General features: G+C 43.2%; 1 protein-coding gene across 1 annotated transcript in view; it reads right to left on the bottom strand.

The window, feature by feature from the left end:
* Nucleotides 1–5,854: 5,854 nt before the first annotated feature.
* The window catches only part of LOC135506688 (neuromedin-K receptor-like), a 38,822-nt gene continuing 26,580 nt past the window's right edge, over nt 5,855–18,096 (bottom strand). Inside the window, exons 4-5 of the mRNA XM_064926012.1 lie at nt 11,945–12,141; nt 5,855–10,350 (exon numbers count right to left, since the gene is read on the bottom strand). Of these exons, the coding sequence (XP_064782084.1) occupies nt 10,044–10,350; nt 11,945–12,141 (504 nt within the window). The 3' untranslated portion in view covers nt 5,855–10,043. The remainder of the gene's footprint in view (nt 10,351–11,944; nt 12,142–18,096) is intronic.

Below are 18,096 nucleotides of genomic sequence, written 5' to 3'. Positions count from 1 at the left end.
ACTACTCCGAAAATGGACGGTCCTACATGGCGTAACTCCAGGGGGGTTGAGCGGGAGGCTCAATTATATTTTTGTACCCAGGTCTTTGGGTAAGTTGTCTGGGCGGCTGTTGCCTGTTTTCTTTTCGGATCACGACGGGGTGCTCCTGCAGGTGGGGTCGCCAGTCTGCCTCTTTGGTAGGGGGTACTGGAAGCTAGATCGGGATGTGCTGGAGGAGCAGGCTTTTGTTGACGGGTTTTATGGTTTCTTTAGGAGGCTTGAGGGCCTCCGGTCCATGTGCGAGGGGTGTTAGAGTGGTGGGAATTAGTTAAGGTGAGGATTAGGGCTTTTATAATAGGGTATTGCAAGAGGGAAAAAAGGGAGGAGAGGAGGGAGGTGGATCGTATCCAAAGGTTAATTGAACTCGAATACGAGGCAGGCAACCTCGGCGGGTCTTTTGACTGGGAGAGATCCGCAACCCTAAAGGCGCAGCTCAGGGAGTTGCAGGAGCGGAAGGCTCGAGCTTTCCTGGAGCGTGCGCATAGTGGCTTTCTAGAACATAATGAGACTTGTTCTGCTATGTTCTTTAAGTCGGTTAGGGCCAGACAGAGTAGGAAGGTAATGCATGGCGTTAGGGAAGAAAATGGTAGTATAGTTAGAGAACCAGATGATATGGTCAGGGTGACAACTGATCATTTCCAAGGTTTATTTAAGGAAAGGGCAATAGATGTAGAGCAGGGAAATGTGTTTTTAGAACACTTGTCCAGGCGGTTGCCGGAGGACATTAGAGAAGTGATGGAGGCCCAGATCTCTCTAGAAGAGGTTGAGAGCGCTCTTAGGAGGATGGGAAAAGGGAAGGTGCCTGGGATGGATGGGTTGCCGGCTGAGTTTTATCTCAAGTTTTGGGGTATACTTGGACCAGTGGTCCTCAAAGTCTTGAAGGCCATCCTTGAGACGGGGGTCCCGGGGGGATCAATGGCTGTTGGTGTGGTGTCACTTTTATATAAGAAGGGGGAAGTAACAGACCTTGGCAACTGGCGGCCGTTGACCATGCTGTGTGTAGATTACAAGCTACTTGCAAAGCTTTTAGCAGACCAGTTGTGCACAGCCCTTCCCTACATCGTTCATGAGGATCAGACGTGCGGGGTAGAGGGCCGCTCTATTAGATGGAACCTACAGTTAATCAGGGACTCCATAGCTTTGGTTGATAGAGGACTATAGATAGAGGACTGCCTTTTATGGTAGCAGCGCTAGATCAGGCGAAAGCCTTCGATCGCGTGAATAGATCCTTTTTATTCAGAGTGTTAGGTCGATTAGGATTTGGGGAGAAGTTTATAGGATGGATTCGTACATTATATGTCGGAGCGGGGTGCCGAGTTAGTGTAAATAGTCACTTGGGTGACGTTTTTGACCTCTCGTCTGGGGTCAGGCAGGGGTGCCCACTCTCGGCTCTCCTCTTTGTTCTGGACATGGAGCCTCTGGGGGCTGCCATTAGGGCAGACACAGGGGTGGAAGGTTTGCTGATCCCTGGAAGTGGTGGGCTGCGTGTTAAGATGACGCAGTACGCCAACGACACTTCCTTGCTGTTGTGCAAGGACTCGTGCCTGACAAGGTCCCTTGCCATCTTTGGGGATTTCACCCGAGCGTCGGGAGCAGTTCTGAACCATGCAAAGTCTTCCGTCAAGTTTTTCGGAAGATGGCGCGGTAGAACGGATGTGCCTGGGGGGTTATCTCTCTGTGGGGGGGCCCTGAGGATTCTCGGGGTCCATTTTGACACCTCCGGCTCAGCAACACTAAACTGGAACATGCGTATCGCAGTGGTACAGAGGAAGCTAGCAATGTGGAAGGCTAGGTATTTGTCTTTTATGGGCAAAGTCCTGGTCCTAAAGGTGGATGTGTTGCCGTCTCTTTTGTATTTGGCATACATCTACCCATTGCCGGCTTGTCTGAGGAGGCCTCTAGTGAGGCTTGTGTTTCAGTTTATGTGGAGTGGCAGGTGCGAGTGGGTCGCCAGGGCACGCATGATCTGTCCCATCGGGGAGGGAGGTAGGGGGGTACCACATTTCCCCCTCAAGCTGGACACAATTTTTGTTTTTTTCTTGTTAACGGAGCTTGCTCAGCCAGTGATACACCCGTCCGGTTACCTCCTGCAGGTATTTTTCTCGTATCAGGCGAGAAGCATAATGGTGTGGTCTAACACGGGTCCTCGGGCGGAACAGCTGCCGTGGCACTTTGGTCATGCGGCCAAGTGGCTGCGTGCGCACCCTGAGGTTGAAGTTGCCCGAGTAGGTTTAGATCATAGGCACCTGTATGAGGAGGTCAGAAAGGCAGGGAGTCCGGCGCCTGTAGTGGGCATCTCAGAAGTGGTCTGGGAGGGAGTGCTGGCGCGGGGTCTGGACAACATGCTCAAGGACCTGAATTGGTTGAGCCTTCATAAGTGTTTGCCGGTACGTTCCATCTTGTACCGGTATAGTTTGGTGCAATCCCCCACCTGTCCAAGATCCTCTTGTGGCAGGGAGGAGACTGTGCGCCATGTCTTTTGGGACTGTGCCTTTGCCGGAGTAGTATGGGCTAGGGCACGGGTGTTGTTAGGTTTGGTAAAGGGGGGATTTTGTATTGACGTGGGCCAGGTTAGAGAGGGGTGTAGGGAGAGCGAGAGGGACGGATAGGGACAGGTTTCTGCTCTGGCTTCTCATGAGTCTCTTTAAACGGGGGCTGTGGGAAGCAAGGCAGAACATGGTGAAGACAGGGAAAGATTGGGGGTGGAAGGGATAGTGAGGAGAGTGGAAGGAGATTTGAGGAGCAGGAAGAAGAGGGAGGAGAGGAAGTGGGGGCAGCATGCTGCTCGGGAGAGGTGGAAGGGGGGTTTAGGGCTGGGTGTCATTTAGATTTGTAAGAGGATAGATTAGGGACGGGGAGATAGGGAAAGGTAGTTTGTAGGGTGATGGGGAGGGAAGATGCTCCCCTGAGGTTTTGTTTGGGGTTTATGTTTAGTTTAATTAGTTTCATTAAAATACCATTATTTGAGTATGTATGTAAATTATGAGGCCGTCATTGTAAATAAGGATTTGTTCTTAACTGACTTGTATATTTTAGCAATTACATTTACATTTGATACTTTAGTATATTTAAAAACCAAATACTTTTAGACTTTTACTGAAGTAGTATTTTAGTGGGTGACTTGGACACTTTTGCTTGACATGTTTTTGATGAAGATATTTGTACTTTTACTCAAGTATGACAATTGGGTACTTTTTCCACAACTGCATAATGATCATGTAAATACTACAGAATGTTGACACAGCATCAACAAGAAGAATTAGTAGGGACACCTAATAAAGAACATAAAACTATTTTATTTACAGGATCACTTTCCATTGACAATGACAAAGTCCATGTTGTGACGAAAGTCAACCAAAACACCACCAGTTGGTCATAAACAACTAACACAAAACTGTTCACAATGTACAGTATTGATTTATGATCACACGTCTTACATTTGAAGGGCCTGTGCTACTGTTATCACTGTGAAACACTGCAAGTTATACATATGCCGCTTGTAAATGTACATGTAACTCATAAACACTTTTCAATCCAAGCAAACAGGATTTTCCAAGTGTATGTTTCTTCAATTTGGAATGCATTACCTTTGTTGTAAATTTGATATTTTTGGTTGTGTAGATGGAAACCTTCACGATAAGACCATAGACAGACCCTTGACATTAAGCTAAGACAGAATTTTGTACATTGATAGCAGAACAATACTATTTAGTGCAGGCTGGGTTCACATACCTAGATTAAGACAATTCAAAGCACATTTTGAGTCCATTAATAAACTTAATCTGGGTACACGAAACTGGCCCCTATAAAACTATCTTTAGAAGAGGTTGTGCAGAAATACTTTGTACCACATGCATAAGCATCACATTACAACTTTATAAGCACTACATGAACATTCATAATATGCCAATGTTAAGTCACTACGCAGCATTGGCCAATTGGGAGTTTGTTGCATACTGTCTGCTGCCATTAGCACTGTGAAGATGTGATGACTGATTACCCTGTGGTATATCCTTATTCAGGGCCCTTTACATTTAAGTGTTATCAAATCAGTTCAATCTGGACAACTGCAAAGCAAAAAGACCTACCATTTGATAGAGGCACCATGAGTTATACATTAAACCTAAAACATTGTCTTCAGCAACACAAATATACAAAGGACGACTGACATCACAACATCCCCCCCCCGTTGTTTCTGTATTTTGCTTCTTGTTGTACCAAACCATATCTTAATGAATACCAACACTGTATCAAAACAATTGGAGTATCGATGAAAAGCTTGATTTGCCATAAATACTGTAGCTCAAACACACTATGACAACACGTAATGAAATACACGACGCAAATACAGTATTTCTTTACATTCTTGAATCATAACGTCTCTAACGTTTCTTTACATTCTTTCATAAAGGCTTAGAACATTCTGTTGGCATTCGCCAGCAACACTACACCAGACACACCTCATTAGAAATATGTCAGAATGTTGACGTTATAGAACATTAGGACAATCTGTCCCTAATCTTAGACAATGCGTCTTTACAATGACATTAGAACAATAAGTGACCCACAAGCAATACATCAGATTAGGTAAGTCATGTCATTGTAAGTGATATTACAACTAATACAAAAGCTTAAGTGGCATATAACTACAATGGTTTAACGTCACTATCTTCACATATTCTGGTAAGACCGTGTTAACTTCAGGTCTAGGGAAACATTGGAAGGAATCCTCGCAGAGAAGATGAATGGCGATATTAAACTGAATCTAGCCTGATCTCACTGTAATATATGCATTCACATCCCTATCAAATCGAATGGTCACATTAGCTCATATCAAAACAAGCACATGAAAGTGCGTGTCACGAAAAGAACATCTAGAAAATATCTTTGATCAAAGTTATAATGCTCTTAATATCGTTCGATTAACCTGCTCACTGCCATTACAACATCGTGCCAAATTCCTGCCTCTATATCACCATAGCATTTTCTATAATGACTCCAATCCTCACATTTTATTGCATAAATGCACTGCTTTAAAATGAGGTATCATGCTCAAGTATTAAACTAAATAACTACATTCCATCACTTGTGAAGCAGCCTGTCACAGCGATGCAACCCCACTGATATTTGATAACGCTATTGGATGTGACTCGTTGTGCGTACAGTTTGTTCCCTTTACTACCGGCTGTTTTTTTCTTCTTCATCCACACAGCTGTTATTTTCATGTTATCTTTAAGTCAAGCTGAGGGCCACAGGTGGGTAGTCTGTCATCTGGAGAAAAAAAACCATTACATTTCAATTCAAACTGTGACAAAATACAACACTTCACCGGCTACAAGGGCCTTGGGGGGCCAAGGTAAGACCGGTGCATCAGGCTTTGAATCATCTTTGCCCCATGAGGGAGTTGGCAGAAGACCCCCTAGAGACCCCCTATCAGACAGCCGTGGAACCTGAGCTATGGTATGTAATGTCTTTATACTGCGCTGGGCTATTGGGTAGAACACGGCTCGTTGGTCAGGGGAAGAAATACCCTAAACCAAATAGTGGTTATTCTCTTGTTGGAGTGTCGAGCCAAACAAGACAAAGGCTAAAGAGACGCCTGGTGCTAGTGCCAGCACTTGATTTAAACCCAGAAGGATTACACACACACACATATATATAGTACATGCACGCAAGCACACACACACACAGGGGAGAAATACCACCCCTCTAATTGATGGTCCAAGGGTTTACCTGACATCTAGATTCTAAACACTGTGGTTATATATAACCACTGTACTGTGGACGCACACACACACACACACACACACACACACACACACACACACACACACACACACACACACACACACTGTGATCATGAAAACTCTGCTCCGTGGGCACATGCACGCACGCGCAAGCACACACACACACACACGCGCACACACACACACACACACACACACACACACACACACACACACACACACACACACACACACACACACACACACACACACACACACACACACACACACACACACACACACACACACACACATCTAAACACTGTGATCGTATAAAAACCTCATTGTGGCCATTTCTTTCAAAGCTACAGTACTATATGTACGTACAATGCAGGTGGTGATGTTATTCTCAATGGGAATATGAAGGCAAAATAAAAGGAGGTGGGCAGCTACAAAACAAAGACGAGCATCGTCATCTGCTACTTTCATTCCACATCACTTTTCCCTGCACGTGTTTTCCTATTTGAAAGCGTGTATCAAACACAAAGCTACCCAAACATAGAAAAACATGGACACTGCTTTAAAACATTAGCAGTAACAAATAGGCATCTACTTACGCTGTTCTAAGCATTCGGATTCAGATCAATGACGCCGCTTTAAATAAACAATTAGCTAGTTATTTATGTGCACATTTGTGTGGTCGTTAGTTTGCTTTGTTGCCAATGGTGGCCTAATGTTGACCATGTAGGACTATGGAGGAAAAACAATGTGCATACACACTAACACCTAACACGCACACACACACAAACGTGCACTCTCACATGCACTCACACACAAGGACACGCACTTGCACACGCACGGGACTATGGGAAAAAAAGTTGAGGGACCATTTGGTAATCAAACCAGATTCACTGCAGCGATGGCATGCCATCAAAACTCAATGAACAAAGATATTTCTTACTGGCGCGTTTAGTCAACAGTTTTTTCCATTGGAAATCACTAAGTGGCTAAAGAGGTTACAACTGGGGCATAATGGAGGGATAGACGGATACTTTGGTCATTCTATACAGGATGTAACTACATGACATAAGACTTGACAGTCTGTGCCGTGCCGTAGAATCTGTGCCGTACTTACAAAGACCGTATGTATGCCATATGAAGCCTTCATAAAAGTTGCAGTTTGTTTAAACTGGGACCAGTCATTCTATGCATGACGTAAGACTACAGCTAAAAGCCACTGCCACAAATGGTAACTACGGACACACTACTGTAAGGATATCGGTTGCTCCAGAAAATGTTCTCTCTCTGGTATCTAGCAAGCCTATATCTTAAACACAGGTCAATCAAATGTGCTGATGTTAGAGCGGCACATGAGGATCTGGCACACGGTAGTCTAGCCTATACAGTTTACAGTAGCATGACCCAGAAACTAACACGGCAAGCCCAGTGTTTCAATCATAGCTCCGTAAGCAAAAGATCAAAGGAGGGAATGTGTAGGTGTACCCCGAGGTGTCCGTGTGTATTTTATGGGCCCCTCCATGGCATGTTAATTGTAAATCTCCCATCGTGCTGAGTGTGTGTGTGTGTGTGTGTGTGTGTGTGTGTGTGTGTGTGTGTGTGTGTGTGTGTGTGTGTGTGTGTGTGTGTGTGTGTGTGTGTATGTGTGTGTGTGTGTGTATGTGTGTATGTGTGTGTGTGTGTGTGTGTGTGTGTGTGTGTGTGTGTGTGTGTGTGTGTGTGTGTGTGTGTGTGTGTGTGTGTGTGTGTGTGTGTGTGTGTGTGTGTGTGTGTGTGTGTGTGTGTGTGTGTGTGTGTGTGTGTGTGTGTATATGTGATGAGAAAGGATCATTCAGCTCAATGCGGAACCTGCATACAGAAGAACCGTCGTCAGTGAGCCATGTATTCTGCCTGTTTCCCCCCAGCACATCATTGTAAAATGGAATACTGGCCAACATTATTGCGTAAACAATACGTTGATGACGTAGCATGCTGTCGCTCTTCACATGAACTCTGTACATTGTTTCAAATCTATACAGTATTTTATAATATACAATATGTTATATACAGTGAGCTCTAAAAGTATTGGGACAGGGACACATTTTTTGCTGTTTTGGCTGTGTACGCCAGCACTTTGGATTTGAAATGATACAATGACAATGTCGTTAAAATTCAGTCTGTCAGCTTTAATTTGGGGGTATGTGCATCTATATCAGGTGAATTGTTTAGGAATTACAGCACTTCTTGTACAGTACATACTCCTCCCATTTTAGGGGACCAAAAGCAGTGGGAAAAATGTACTTACAAGTTTAGTATTTGTAGTGCTGAGCAATTAACTGAAATGTAGATTATTTTTCAGTTTCTAAAACCACTAATTGACCAAAGTCAGTTCAATTATTTGAATTCCATTTATTTCTGAGGTTTTCTGTGAGCTCAATGTGCACATTGAGTAGGGAGTTGTAGTTTCCAACATGCCAATATTCAACATAGTTTAGTGCATAAAAGGTGGTGATTAACTACAATGACCATAAGCCATTGCTCATCTACTTGTCCACTGTGTTTCTTTTAAGCCTGCTACTGAAGACAGAGAAGAATGTGCAATCATGAGGGGATATAGAGAGTAGCTGTTGCTTCGGAGGTATCTACCTGAAAATAGATGATCTAAGTGATTGATAGTTGGTATTCAGCAGTCATAAAAGTATGCCTCATTTACGTTGAAGAACTACAAAATAGTGATTTTGTCAGACGGCATAGGCAGCAGCTCTATAGAGATGAGGCTGTTTCGGTGGTATTTCAGATTGTTTTGTGCCCAATGTAATAATATCGTGTCCATTTGGAGTCCCTTTTATCGTCAATAAGAACACGTTTCTAAACACTTCACCGTGAATCTGGATGCTACCATTGATTATGGATAATCCTGAATGAATCGTGAATAACGAGGAGTGACAAAGTTAAGAGAAGCATAAATATCATATTCCCAAGACATGCTAACCTCTCACCATTACAATAACAGGGAAGGTTAGCATACCTCCAAGACATGCTAACCTCTCACCATTACAATAACAGGGGAGGTTAGCATTTTATATCATACCCCCAAGACATGCTAACATCTCACTATTACAATAACCGGGGAGGTTAGCATTTTTGAGGGGTTATGGAATTCGTGCATAATCAAACAGTGCTGTCATTTCTAAACAGTTCACCCAATATGGATGGAAATACCCTCAAATTAAAGCTGACAGTCTGCACTTTAGTATGCTATATGAAGGCTTTGTAAGTTGTAGTTTGTTTAAAATGGGACCAGTCATTCTATACATCACATAAGACTACAGCTAAAACCCACTGCTACAAATGGTAGCTATGGACACACTACCTAATGATATAGGTTGCTCCAGAAAATGTTTTCTCTCTGGTATCTACTGTAGCAGAGAGAATCTAAAAGTGCTGTAATGTCTCAATGGTTCACTCGATATGAATGAAAATACCCAACAAATTAAAGTTGACAATCTGCACGTTAACCTCATATCATTTAAAATCCAAAGTGCTGGTGTACAGAGCCAAAACAGCAAACACATTTTCACTGGCCAAATACTTTTGGAGCTGAGTGTACAAAACATCAAGAACACCTTCCTAATATTGAATTGCCTCAATTCATCAGGGCATGGAATCTAGGTGTCGAACGCATTCTACAGGGATGGTGGCCCATGTTGACTCCAATGCTTCCCACGGTTGTGTCAAGTTGGCTGGATGTCCTTTGGGTGGTGGACCATTCTTGATACACACAGGAAACGTTGAGAAAACCCCAGCAAAATCCTTCTTTGACCTTTCTCCTCCCCTTCATCTACACTGATTGAAGTAGATCAGTAAGGGATTCTCCTGGTCAGTCTGTCATGGAAAGAGCAGGTGTTCATCATGTTTTAAACACTCAGTAGCCATTGCATTCAGGATGTTACTTGGCCAGGCATTTTTTGTAAATCTTTTTTTCTTATGGATGTTTTTATATACAGTACACTTCAGTGATTTTCATAGTATTACAGACCGAACAACAATATGCTATCTGATGGTTATATTTGACAATTAATTCCTGCTTCTCATCTAAAATGTGTTTTCAGCGATATTCTCTGAACTCTTTGAATAGTGTGTGTTTGCATGTGTGTGTATTGACAGGGACAGCGTGTATGTATGTTTGCAATGTCTACCCGTCTTTGCATGTACTGTACACACATGCCTGTGTGTTTGCTCATGCCTGACAGTGTGTGTCTGCATCCAGTATGCCCTCCTTTAGGAGAAGTCCTCAGCCTCAGCATTGGGGGCGCAGCCTGCCTTAGCTTTGGCCCCGTTCCCATTGCAACCAAGCCCATTTTCCATTCTCTGGTTGACGTAGCTCTTCTTCCTGGCCTGGTTCTGGTTGTTTGTTCCGTCTACAGGGTCATACACCACTACCACGGAGGTATCCATGCGGGACAGGGTGTACATGCTGCTCTGGCGGGCCGGATGGAGACGGGTGGCCCTCAGCTCCAGCTCATCATAGCTGGACACCTGGACGAAGGGGCACCAGCGGAACGCCCGCTTGAAGCCAGCCCGGAACCTGGGGGGGGGGAAGGCGAATAGAGAGGGGGGGGGGGGTGAATGAGATTTGATTTTGCGAACGGGATCGTGTTCAAAGGACACGCTGTTTGAAAAATGTTTTCAAACAGAAAAGGAGATTCTGTGTTCTTATTGGACGAGTAGCACAGCACAGCACCTGTGTCACTACGTTTCAGAACGTTTTCTACCTACTGAACACAGTCCAGGTTTCATATAATGATCTGATTTTCATAAGGCAGCAGTAAACAAATGACATACTAATGTGTACAGTGCAGTGAGGTTGAAGAGAGAGTTGTATAATGACATTACACATCAACCGAAAGCACACAGCAACAAATAAACAATTAGGAAACAGGAAACTAAACCTAATCGACTGCAACATACACAGCCCTGTGTTCTCCATCAATTTAAAATCAACTAATGACCCAGATAATAAACAACAAAATACAGTACTTAAATAAATACATAAAATAAAACATTTGTAATATAGAGTTCTGTCCAGGGATATACTTCAAACTCTACCAAAACTGGAGATTTTGGCTCGAACCATATTTACTTATAATAGCCAAGAAATATTTACTTATGTTGTTTTTATATATTCACATCACATCGCTACCACACAAGCAACCACACAGCACATCCTTCCTGAATAGCCTGATTGTGTCGATGGTAAGAGCGCTATGTACTTTAGATAATTGCCTGTATGAACCTAAGTGCACTGGGGAGCTTCATTCACAAACTAGCGTTCATCAACGCTCAGAGTCTGGATTCAGAGCACTGAAGTTTCTTCAAGGTCTTGCTCTGTCTTTAATATGGTTATGAGATTTCCGAGGCCAGGCAAAGGACAGACTAAGGCATAGAGCATGTCAAGATGGATACACAATTTCTATGCTCTTTTCATGCCATTCGGACTAATTGACCATGGAAATACAGATACAGCACGTATGTGTAGGTTTGTGGGAGTGTTTGTGTACACAAGGGTCTTATATGACTACACCCGACGTCATACCTCCAGGTTCTGTACCTGCATAGTTCCTGTTTGCAGAAAGAATGAGTCACACAGGTACCGAACGACCCACCTTAAGCACTGAGTGGCTTAAAAGAACATGTTCTGAAAGCATGCAATGGTAACCAATTGAAATGATGCTTTGATTTCCAGGTCTCTTTCAGCATTTCTCAGTGATGTCCTTGGAGTAGCTTTACTCCCAAGCCTCAGTCCTAAAATAACTAATGTGGTATTTTATTTTTTTGCATTTTCAAGAGGGCATGAACATCACAAAAGGAACTGTTATCAGGGTTGCCATTGCCTGGACCTTTGTTGAAGCACATCTCTCGTGTGCTCTGTTCAGAGGATTACAGGATATTCATATAGGAGATTCTAATGCACCTTAGTTGTTTTTCAAAGATTGTTATGAACCTATACAGAGGCAGGCCAACAGCATAAATATACTTTCCATGCCCTTTTCAACCATCGACCATGAAAATATAGCTATGTGGGTATGTATGTGTGTGTGTATGTGCCTCCGCCCGTGAATGCTCCCATTTCTGCTTGCCTTAGCGGTCTCCCTGTGTGCACATGTGTGTATTCTCCTTACCTGCTGTTGAGGCAGCAGTAGATGATGGGATTGTACATGGTGGAGCTCATGGCCAGCCACATCACTGACAGGTAGACCTGCTGGATGGACTTCCACCTCATCAGAGCCTTGTTGAGGCCCGTCACGATGAAGTAGACGTGGTACGGCAGCCAGCAGAGAGCGAAGGTCACCACCACGATGATCATCATCTTGACCACCTGGGGGTGACGGAGGGAGGTGAGGTGGGGGGGGGTGTAACATTAGTTCAATTCCCGTTCAACCCTGTGAGGCGAGCTGTCTGGACACTGTGTGGCGTCTGCTGATAAAGAGGCAAATTCTCCTGCCACTCGATCAGCCAGACAACTGATGCTAATTAGGTTGTGAAGTGCGCTCTGCAGTTATTATTCAAGGGAGAGCAAAGAGAGCTGTCTCTCCTTCCTTTGGAGAAGATAAATGAAGCTTCAGCCTGCTTCCTTCTTCCACATCACCTAGCTGCATTGGCTTTAATGAGTGTGTGTGCTTTAGTGAGCCTGGTAAGAGCTGTATGTTACTGTATGTTACTGTAGATATACAGTGGCAAGAAAAAGTACGAACCCTTTGTAAATACCTGAATTTCTGCATAAATTCAGCATCAAATTTGATCTGATCTTCATCTAGGTCACAACAATAGACAAACACAGTATGCTTAAACTAATAACACACAAACAATACATTTTCATGTCTTTATTGAACACACTGTGTAAACATTCCCAGTGCAGGGTGGAAAAAGTATGTGAACCCTTGGATTTATTAACTGGTTGACCCTCCTTTGGCAGCAATAACGAAACATGTTCTGTAGTTGCGGATTAGATCTGCACAACGGTCAAGTGGAATATTGGACCATTCTTCTTTACAGAACTGTTTCAGTTCAGCAATATTCTTGGGTTGTCTGTTGTGAATTGCTCTCGAGGTCATGCCACAGCATCTCAAATCGGTTTGAGGTCAGGACTGGGCCAGTACAGAAGGCGTATTTTCTTCTGTTGAAGCCATTCTGTTGTTGATTTACTTCTGTGTTTTGGGTCGTTGTCCTGTTGCGTCACCCAACTTCAATTGGTGGACAGATAGCCTAACATTCTCCTGCAAAATGTCTTGATAAACTTGGGAATTCATTTTTCCATCGATGATAGCAAGCTGTCCAGGCCCTGAGGCAGTAAAGCAGCCCCAAACCATGATGCTCCCTCCACCATACTTTACAGTTGGTATGAGGTTTTGATGTTTGTGTGCTGTGCCTTTTTTTCTCCACACAGTGTTGTGTGTTCCTTCCAAACAACTCAACTGTAGTTTCATCTGTCCACAGAATATTTTGCCAGTAGCGCTGTGGAACATCCAGATGCACTTTTGCAAACTTCAGATGTGCAGCAATGTTTTTTTTGGATAGCAGTGGCTTCTTCCGTGGTGTCCTCCCATGAACACCATTCTTGTTTGATGTTTTACGTATCGTAGACTCGTCAACAGAAATGTTAGCATGTTCCAGAGATTTCTGTATGTCTTAAGCTGACACTAGGATTCTTCTTAACCTCATTGAGCATTCTGCACTGTGCTCTTGCAGTCATCTTTGCAGGACAGCCACTCCTAGGGAGAGTAGCAACAGTGCTGAACTTTCTCCATTTATAGACGATTTGTCTTACCGTGGACTGATGGACATCAAGGCTTTTAGAGATACTTTTGTAACCCTTTCTAGCTTTATGCAAGTCAACAATTCTTAATCTTAGGTCTTCTGCGATCTCTTTTGTTCGAGGCATGATTCACATCAGGCAATGCTTCTTGTGAATAACAAACTCAAATTTGTGTTTTTATAGGGCAAGTCAGCTTTAACCAACATCTCCAATCCTGTCTCATTGATTGGACTCCAGGTTAGCTGACTCCTGTCTCCAATTAGCTTTTGGAGAAGTCATTAGCTTTGGGGTTCACATATACTTTTTCTAACCTACACTGTGAATGTTGAAATTATGTATTCAATATAGACAAGAAAAATACATCAATTTGTGTGTTATTACTTTAAGCAGACTTTGTTTGTCTATTGTTGAGATTTAGATGAAGATCAAATCAAATTTGATGACCAATTTACACAGAAATCCAGATAATTCCAAAGTGTTCACATATACTTTTTCTTGACACTGTATGTCAGTGTTGGTTAGATATCAAAATGCCTTTCTTGCTTAAAAACCCCCACTCCAGATCCAGGTCCTTTGCTCAAAGATGAAGCAAAAACCAACCAATTTTAACGCCACACACATCAGCCATTTAAACCTTAATTTTCCATCAGGGAGAAACTGGTGACGAAAACACCGTTTCTGAAAGACACATCAACATCAGGTTTGAAATGGGAAGAAGTGAACTCCAGCTTTCAGTCTCTTATCACCAGTTGGTGGTATTCTGTAGTCTGCACCACAGTCCCCGAAGTATTTCAGAAACAGAAGACGCTTTTCAGGGTCGATCCTCTTCACAGGAAGGGGTGATCTTTGCTCCAGGTGGGCGGCAGATCCGATAGTCAGGAGAGAATAACAGAGCTTGTGTGTGTCTGTGTGTCCATTGCGGAAAGACTGCTATTTTGATTGCACATATCTCTCTTCCCCTCAAAAGGACCTGTGGCCCCGAAGATTAAAGAAATGGAAGCTGACCATTTGGCCTACCGAGAGACTGGCAGGAAAGCTGAGAAAAGACTTCCGCTCCTTTTGTCTTCTTTGATTTTAGTTACCCCTTGAATCCCCAGGACATGGCTTCGCTTCTGAAGAGAGAGCTTGGATTTGTCCCAAATGTCACCATCTTCTCTATACAGTAGTGCACTACTATATATGGGTTAGGTTAGGCTAACCCTATGAGTTAGGTTAAATAGGGAGCAATTTGGGATTAAGCCCTTAGCTTTGTGTAGGTAGGCTGCACAATGGTGTGGATGCTAGATGGTGGTAGGAGTTATCGCAAAAGCAAATATGGTCATGTTCAAGGTTGAATGGACTTACTCAAAAACGTAATAACAGCAAGGAAAATCTACACCTAAAGACTTACTAGATCAGTGTTAATGCCAAATAGAAGGATGAGCAAATGTATGGTACAAAAGCAACAATGTCACTGTCAAATTAAAAATAATACTGAAAACTGTTGAATATCCAAAGCATCTAGGTTAGGGTGACCAGACGTCCCCGTTTACCGGGGACAGTCCCGGTTTTTGGTGGCCTGTCCCTGGCTGGAGCTGTCCCCGGAAATGTCCCCGTTTTTAACTGTGCGTTAAAAACAGCCTGCAAAGTGAAATAATATTTTACGTGGCAAGAAAGAACAGGCAGCAAAAGCCTACCGGTTGATGTCTCAATCACGTTGTGCTTGTTTTGTCCAGCAGAGGGAGCTGCTAGCTATAGCAGCTTCATTATCTCTTCTACTGACTACTTGCTCGCGCTAGTTTTCGAGAAAACTGCTGTGGAGAACTCAGCCAGAAGCTAGAAAGTGTGAAGTTTAGCCACATCACCACAAACGTCTATTCAAGCCAGGTACAATTGTTTGCGATAGTAGCTAATGATGTTATTATGTCACAATTTATTATATAGATAGATGATCTGCTTTATAAGGTTTTAAATAGGTTTTGCTAGCTAGCATTAGCTATGTTGACTAAGTTAACATTATCTAGCTACTTTCATGGTAGCTAGGTTAAAAAACGGTCACATGGAAACATGCAGTGGACGGGCTATTTTGAAAATATGATTATATTAAATTAATGCATAATTCTGATAATATTTATTTGTAGATTACAAATTTTAATGGTTTGGCATTTTAAGTAGTGTGTGAAAATATATTTCGAAATCTTCATGGATAACATTAGCATAATGTTTTCTGTTAGAGTGGAGAGGGGGAAGACTGGATAGGAAGAAGAGTGAAAGAGAGAGGAGGAAAGGTAAAGATATGATTGCAGAGCCTGACTATTTATTATTCCAAACGATGTTTTCGAGATAAAATACAAAAATGAGGCAAGCAATGGGAATCTGTTCACCAAAGTCTTTGATCTAATAGTGTACTATTTATTATTAAAGATTGGAGAGGAAGGAGAAGGAAAAATATGCATAAAAAGAGGTCCTGTGTGGCTCAGTCGGTAGAGCATGGTGCTTGCAACGCCAAGCGTCGTGGGTTCGATTCCCGCTAGGGCCACCCATATGTAAAAGTAGTGGCCCCAGCCGACTTGTAAGTCGCTTTGGACAAAAGCGTCTGCTAAATGGGATATATTATAAGAGGGAGGCGAGGAGAGTGTGGAAGAGTGAGGTGGAAAGGTAATAAAAGAGAAGGAAAGGAAGAAAGAGCAGGAAGACGAGTGAAGAAAAGAGGAGGAGAAGAAAAAGTGAAGAGAGAGAGTAAAGAAGAGCAGACAGAGGTACAATGGCTCTTTCTGAGAAACGGCAACATGAGAGGATTTCCATTTATATGCTCAGGTCAAGACGATAGAATGGTTCACTGCACCCGTTGTAATTGCTCTTTTTCAATTGGCAGCGGGGGAAGATCGGCAGTGGTGGAACATCAACAGACGAAAAAGCATAAAGCCTGCCTGATTGGCCGTGTTGGTATGCCCTCTGTCACCATATTCTTCAAGAAGGTAGAGCCTTCACAAGAAGAATATGATTTAGCTGTGTAGGAGGGTGTCTCTGCATACCCACACTATGCGACACAATCATAGTTACAGATCTATGGACTGCACGGCACAACTTACCTGGAAGCTTTATGAGCCAAAGTTTACATGTGCTAGGACACAATGTGAAGCCATAGTGAGTAACGTGTTAGCACCATGGGCAACTACTTTGGTACCACAGGACCGAGACCAGGTTGAATTTGTGTCCCTGTCCATTGATGCGTCCAATCATGGACATTGTAAAGCTGCTGCCAATAGTAGTCAGATATTGTAAGATATATGACTGCTTGATTTTGTTGAATTGAAAGGAGAAACAGCAGAGGAAATTGCAGCTGAGGTCCTGGTGGTCATCCAAAAATGTAAGCTGGAAAACAAAGTTGTGGCATTCTCTGCCGACATCACAAATACCAAACTGCTCTACAGCGGGAGGTGATTGGCTTAGGCTGTCCTGCCCACATCATTCATAACACGGCCAGAACAGCTTTGGATATGATTCCCCTTGATGTTGAGTACCTGCTCACAAAGATATTTGGATATTTTCATATTTTCACCATCAGAGTAGAAAGACTGAAGAGCTTTTGCGATATTGTTGGCCAGGAGTACCATAACATTTTAGGACACAGCAATGTTCGCTGGCTGTCCATGCTCCCTGCTCTAGAAAGAGTGCTGAAAATGTATGTGCCATTGAAATCCTTTTTCATTTCTGAAGACAAATGCCCTGTTGTCCTGCGAACAATTTTCGAAGATCCACTGACTGAACTTTGGCAGGCCTTTGTCCATGGAAACTTGACCGTATTCAGTGACACGATCAAGATGCTTGAAGGCCAGGACCGCTGTGTGGTGGAGTCAGCTGCAATTCTGAGAAACATTGAGGCAAAATTGACTGCAAGACGTGATGAGAACTTCATTCCAGTTTTGGTCAGAGGACTTCTGAGGGAGCTAGAGGAAAATGGAGCCATGTCTAAAGAGAGCTTTCTCAAAACATCCCAATCATTCTTCATTACGGCTGTGAACTACTTGCAAGCATGGGAAAAGCACACAGATAACCTAAAAGATTTACATTGTCTCCTTTTAAAAAGGCAACCTCAGCGTAAAGAGATCCAGAAGGCAGCAGGCACACTGCAGGAAAAATGCCCCAATGTGACCATCAAATGAGGATGCATTGTGTGACGAGGATACTGGTCTGCAAGAGTTCCTAAAGGGGGGAATCGCTTGAAGAATGGAAAACATCTGAGACACCGCTTAGTCAGAGATGGAGCACGGTGGTTACCCACTTCAAAGAGAACGACATCCCACACACTAACCTGGCTAGATTTAGCGTCCGTTGTAGGAGTTCATGGAGAAGCTGGCCAAAGACAGAGCAATCCTGAAGGAAATACATTCTTCTGAGAAATATACAGATTAGGTTGGTATCAGTATACAATGTAGGTACCAACCTCATCATCGTCTTATTTCTTTATTATGTTGTTAAGTATTTCACACATACTATTGTCTGTTTTTTCAATTTTGCTCATGTTCTATTCTGCTC

The sequence above is a fragment of the Oncorhynchus masou genome, chromosome 20, assembly GCF_036934945.1.
Source record: "Oncorhynchus masou masou isolate Uvic2021 chromosome 20, UVic_Omas_1.1, whole genome shotgun sequence".
In the NCBI taxonomy this organism is placed as follows: Eukaryota; Metazoa; Chordata; class Actinopteri; order Salmoniformes; family Salmonidae; genus Oncorhynchus; species Oncorhynchus masou.
Note: the sequence above shows the minus strand (reverse complement) of the source record. Positions and strands in the feature narration are given on the sequence as shown.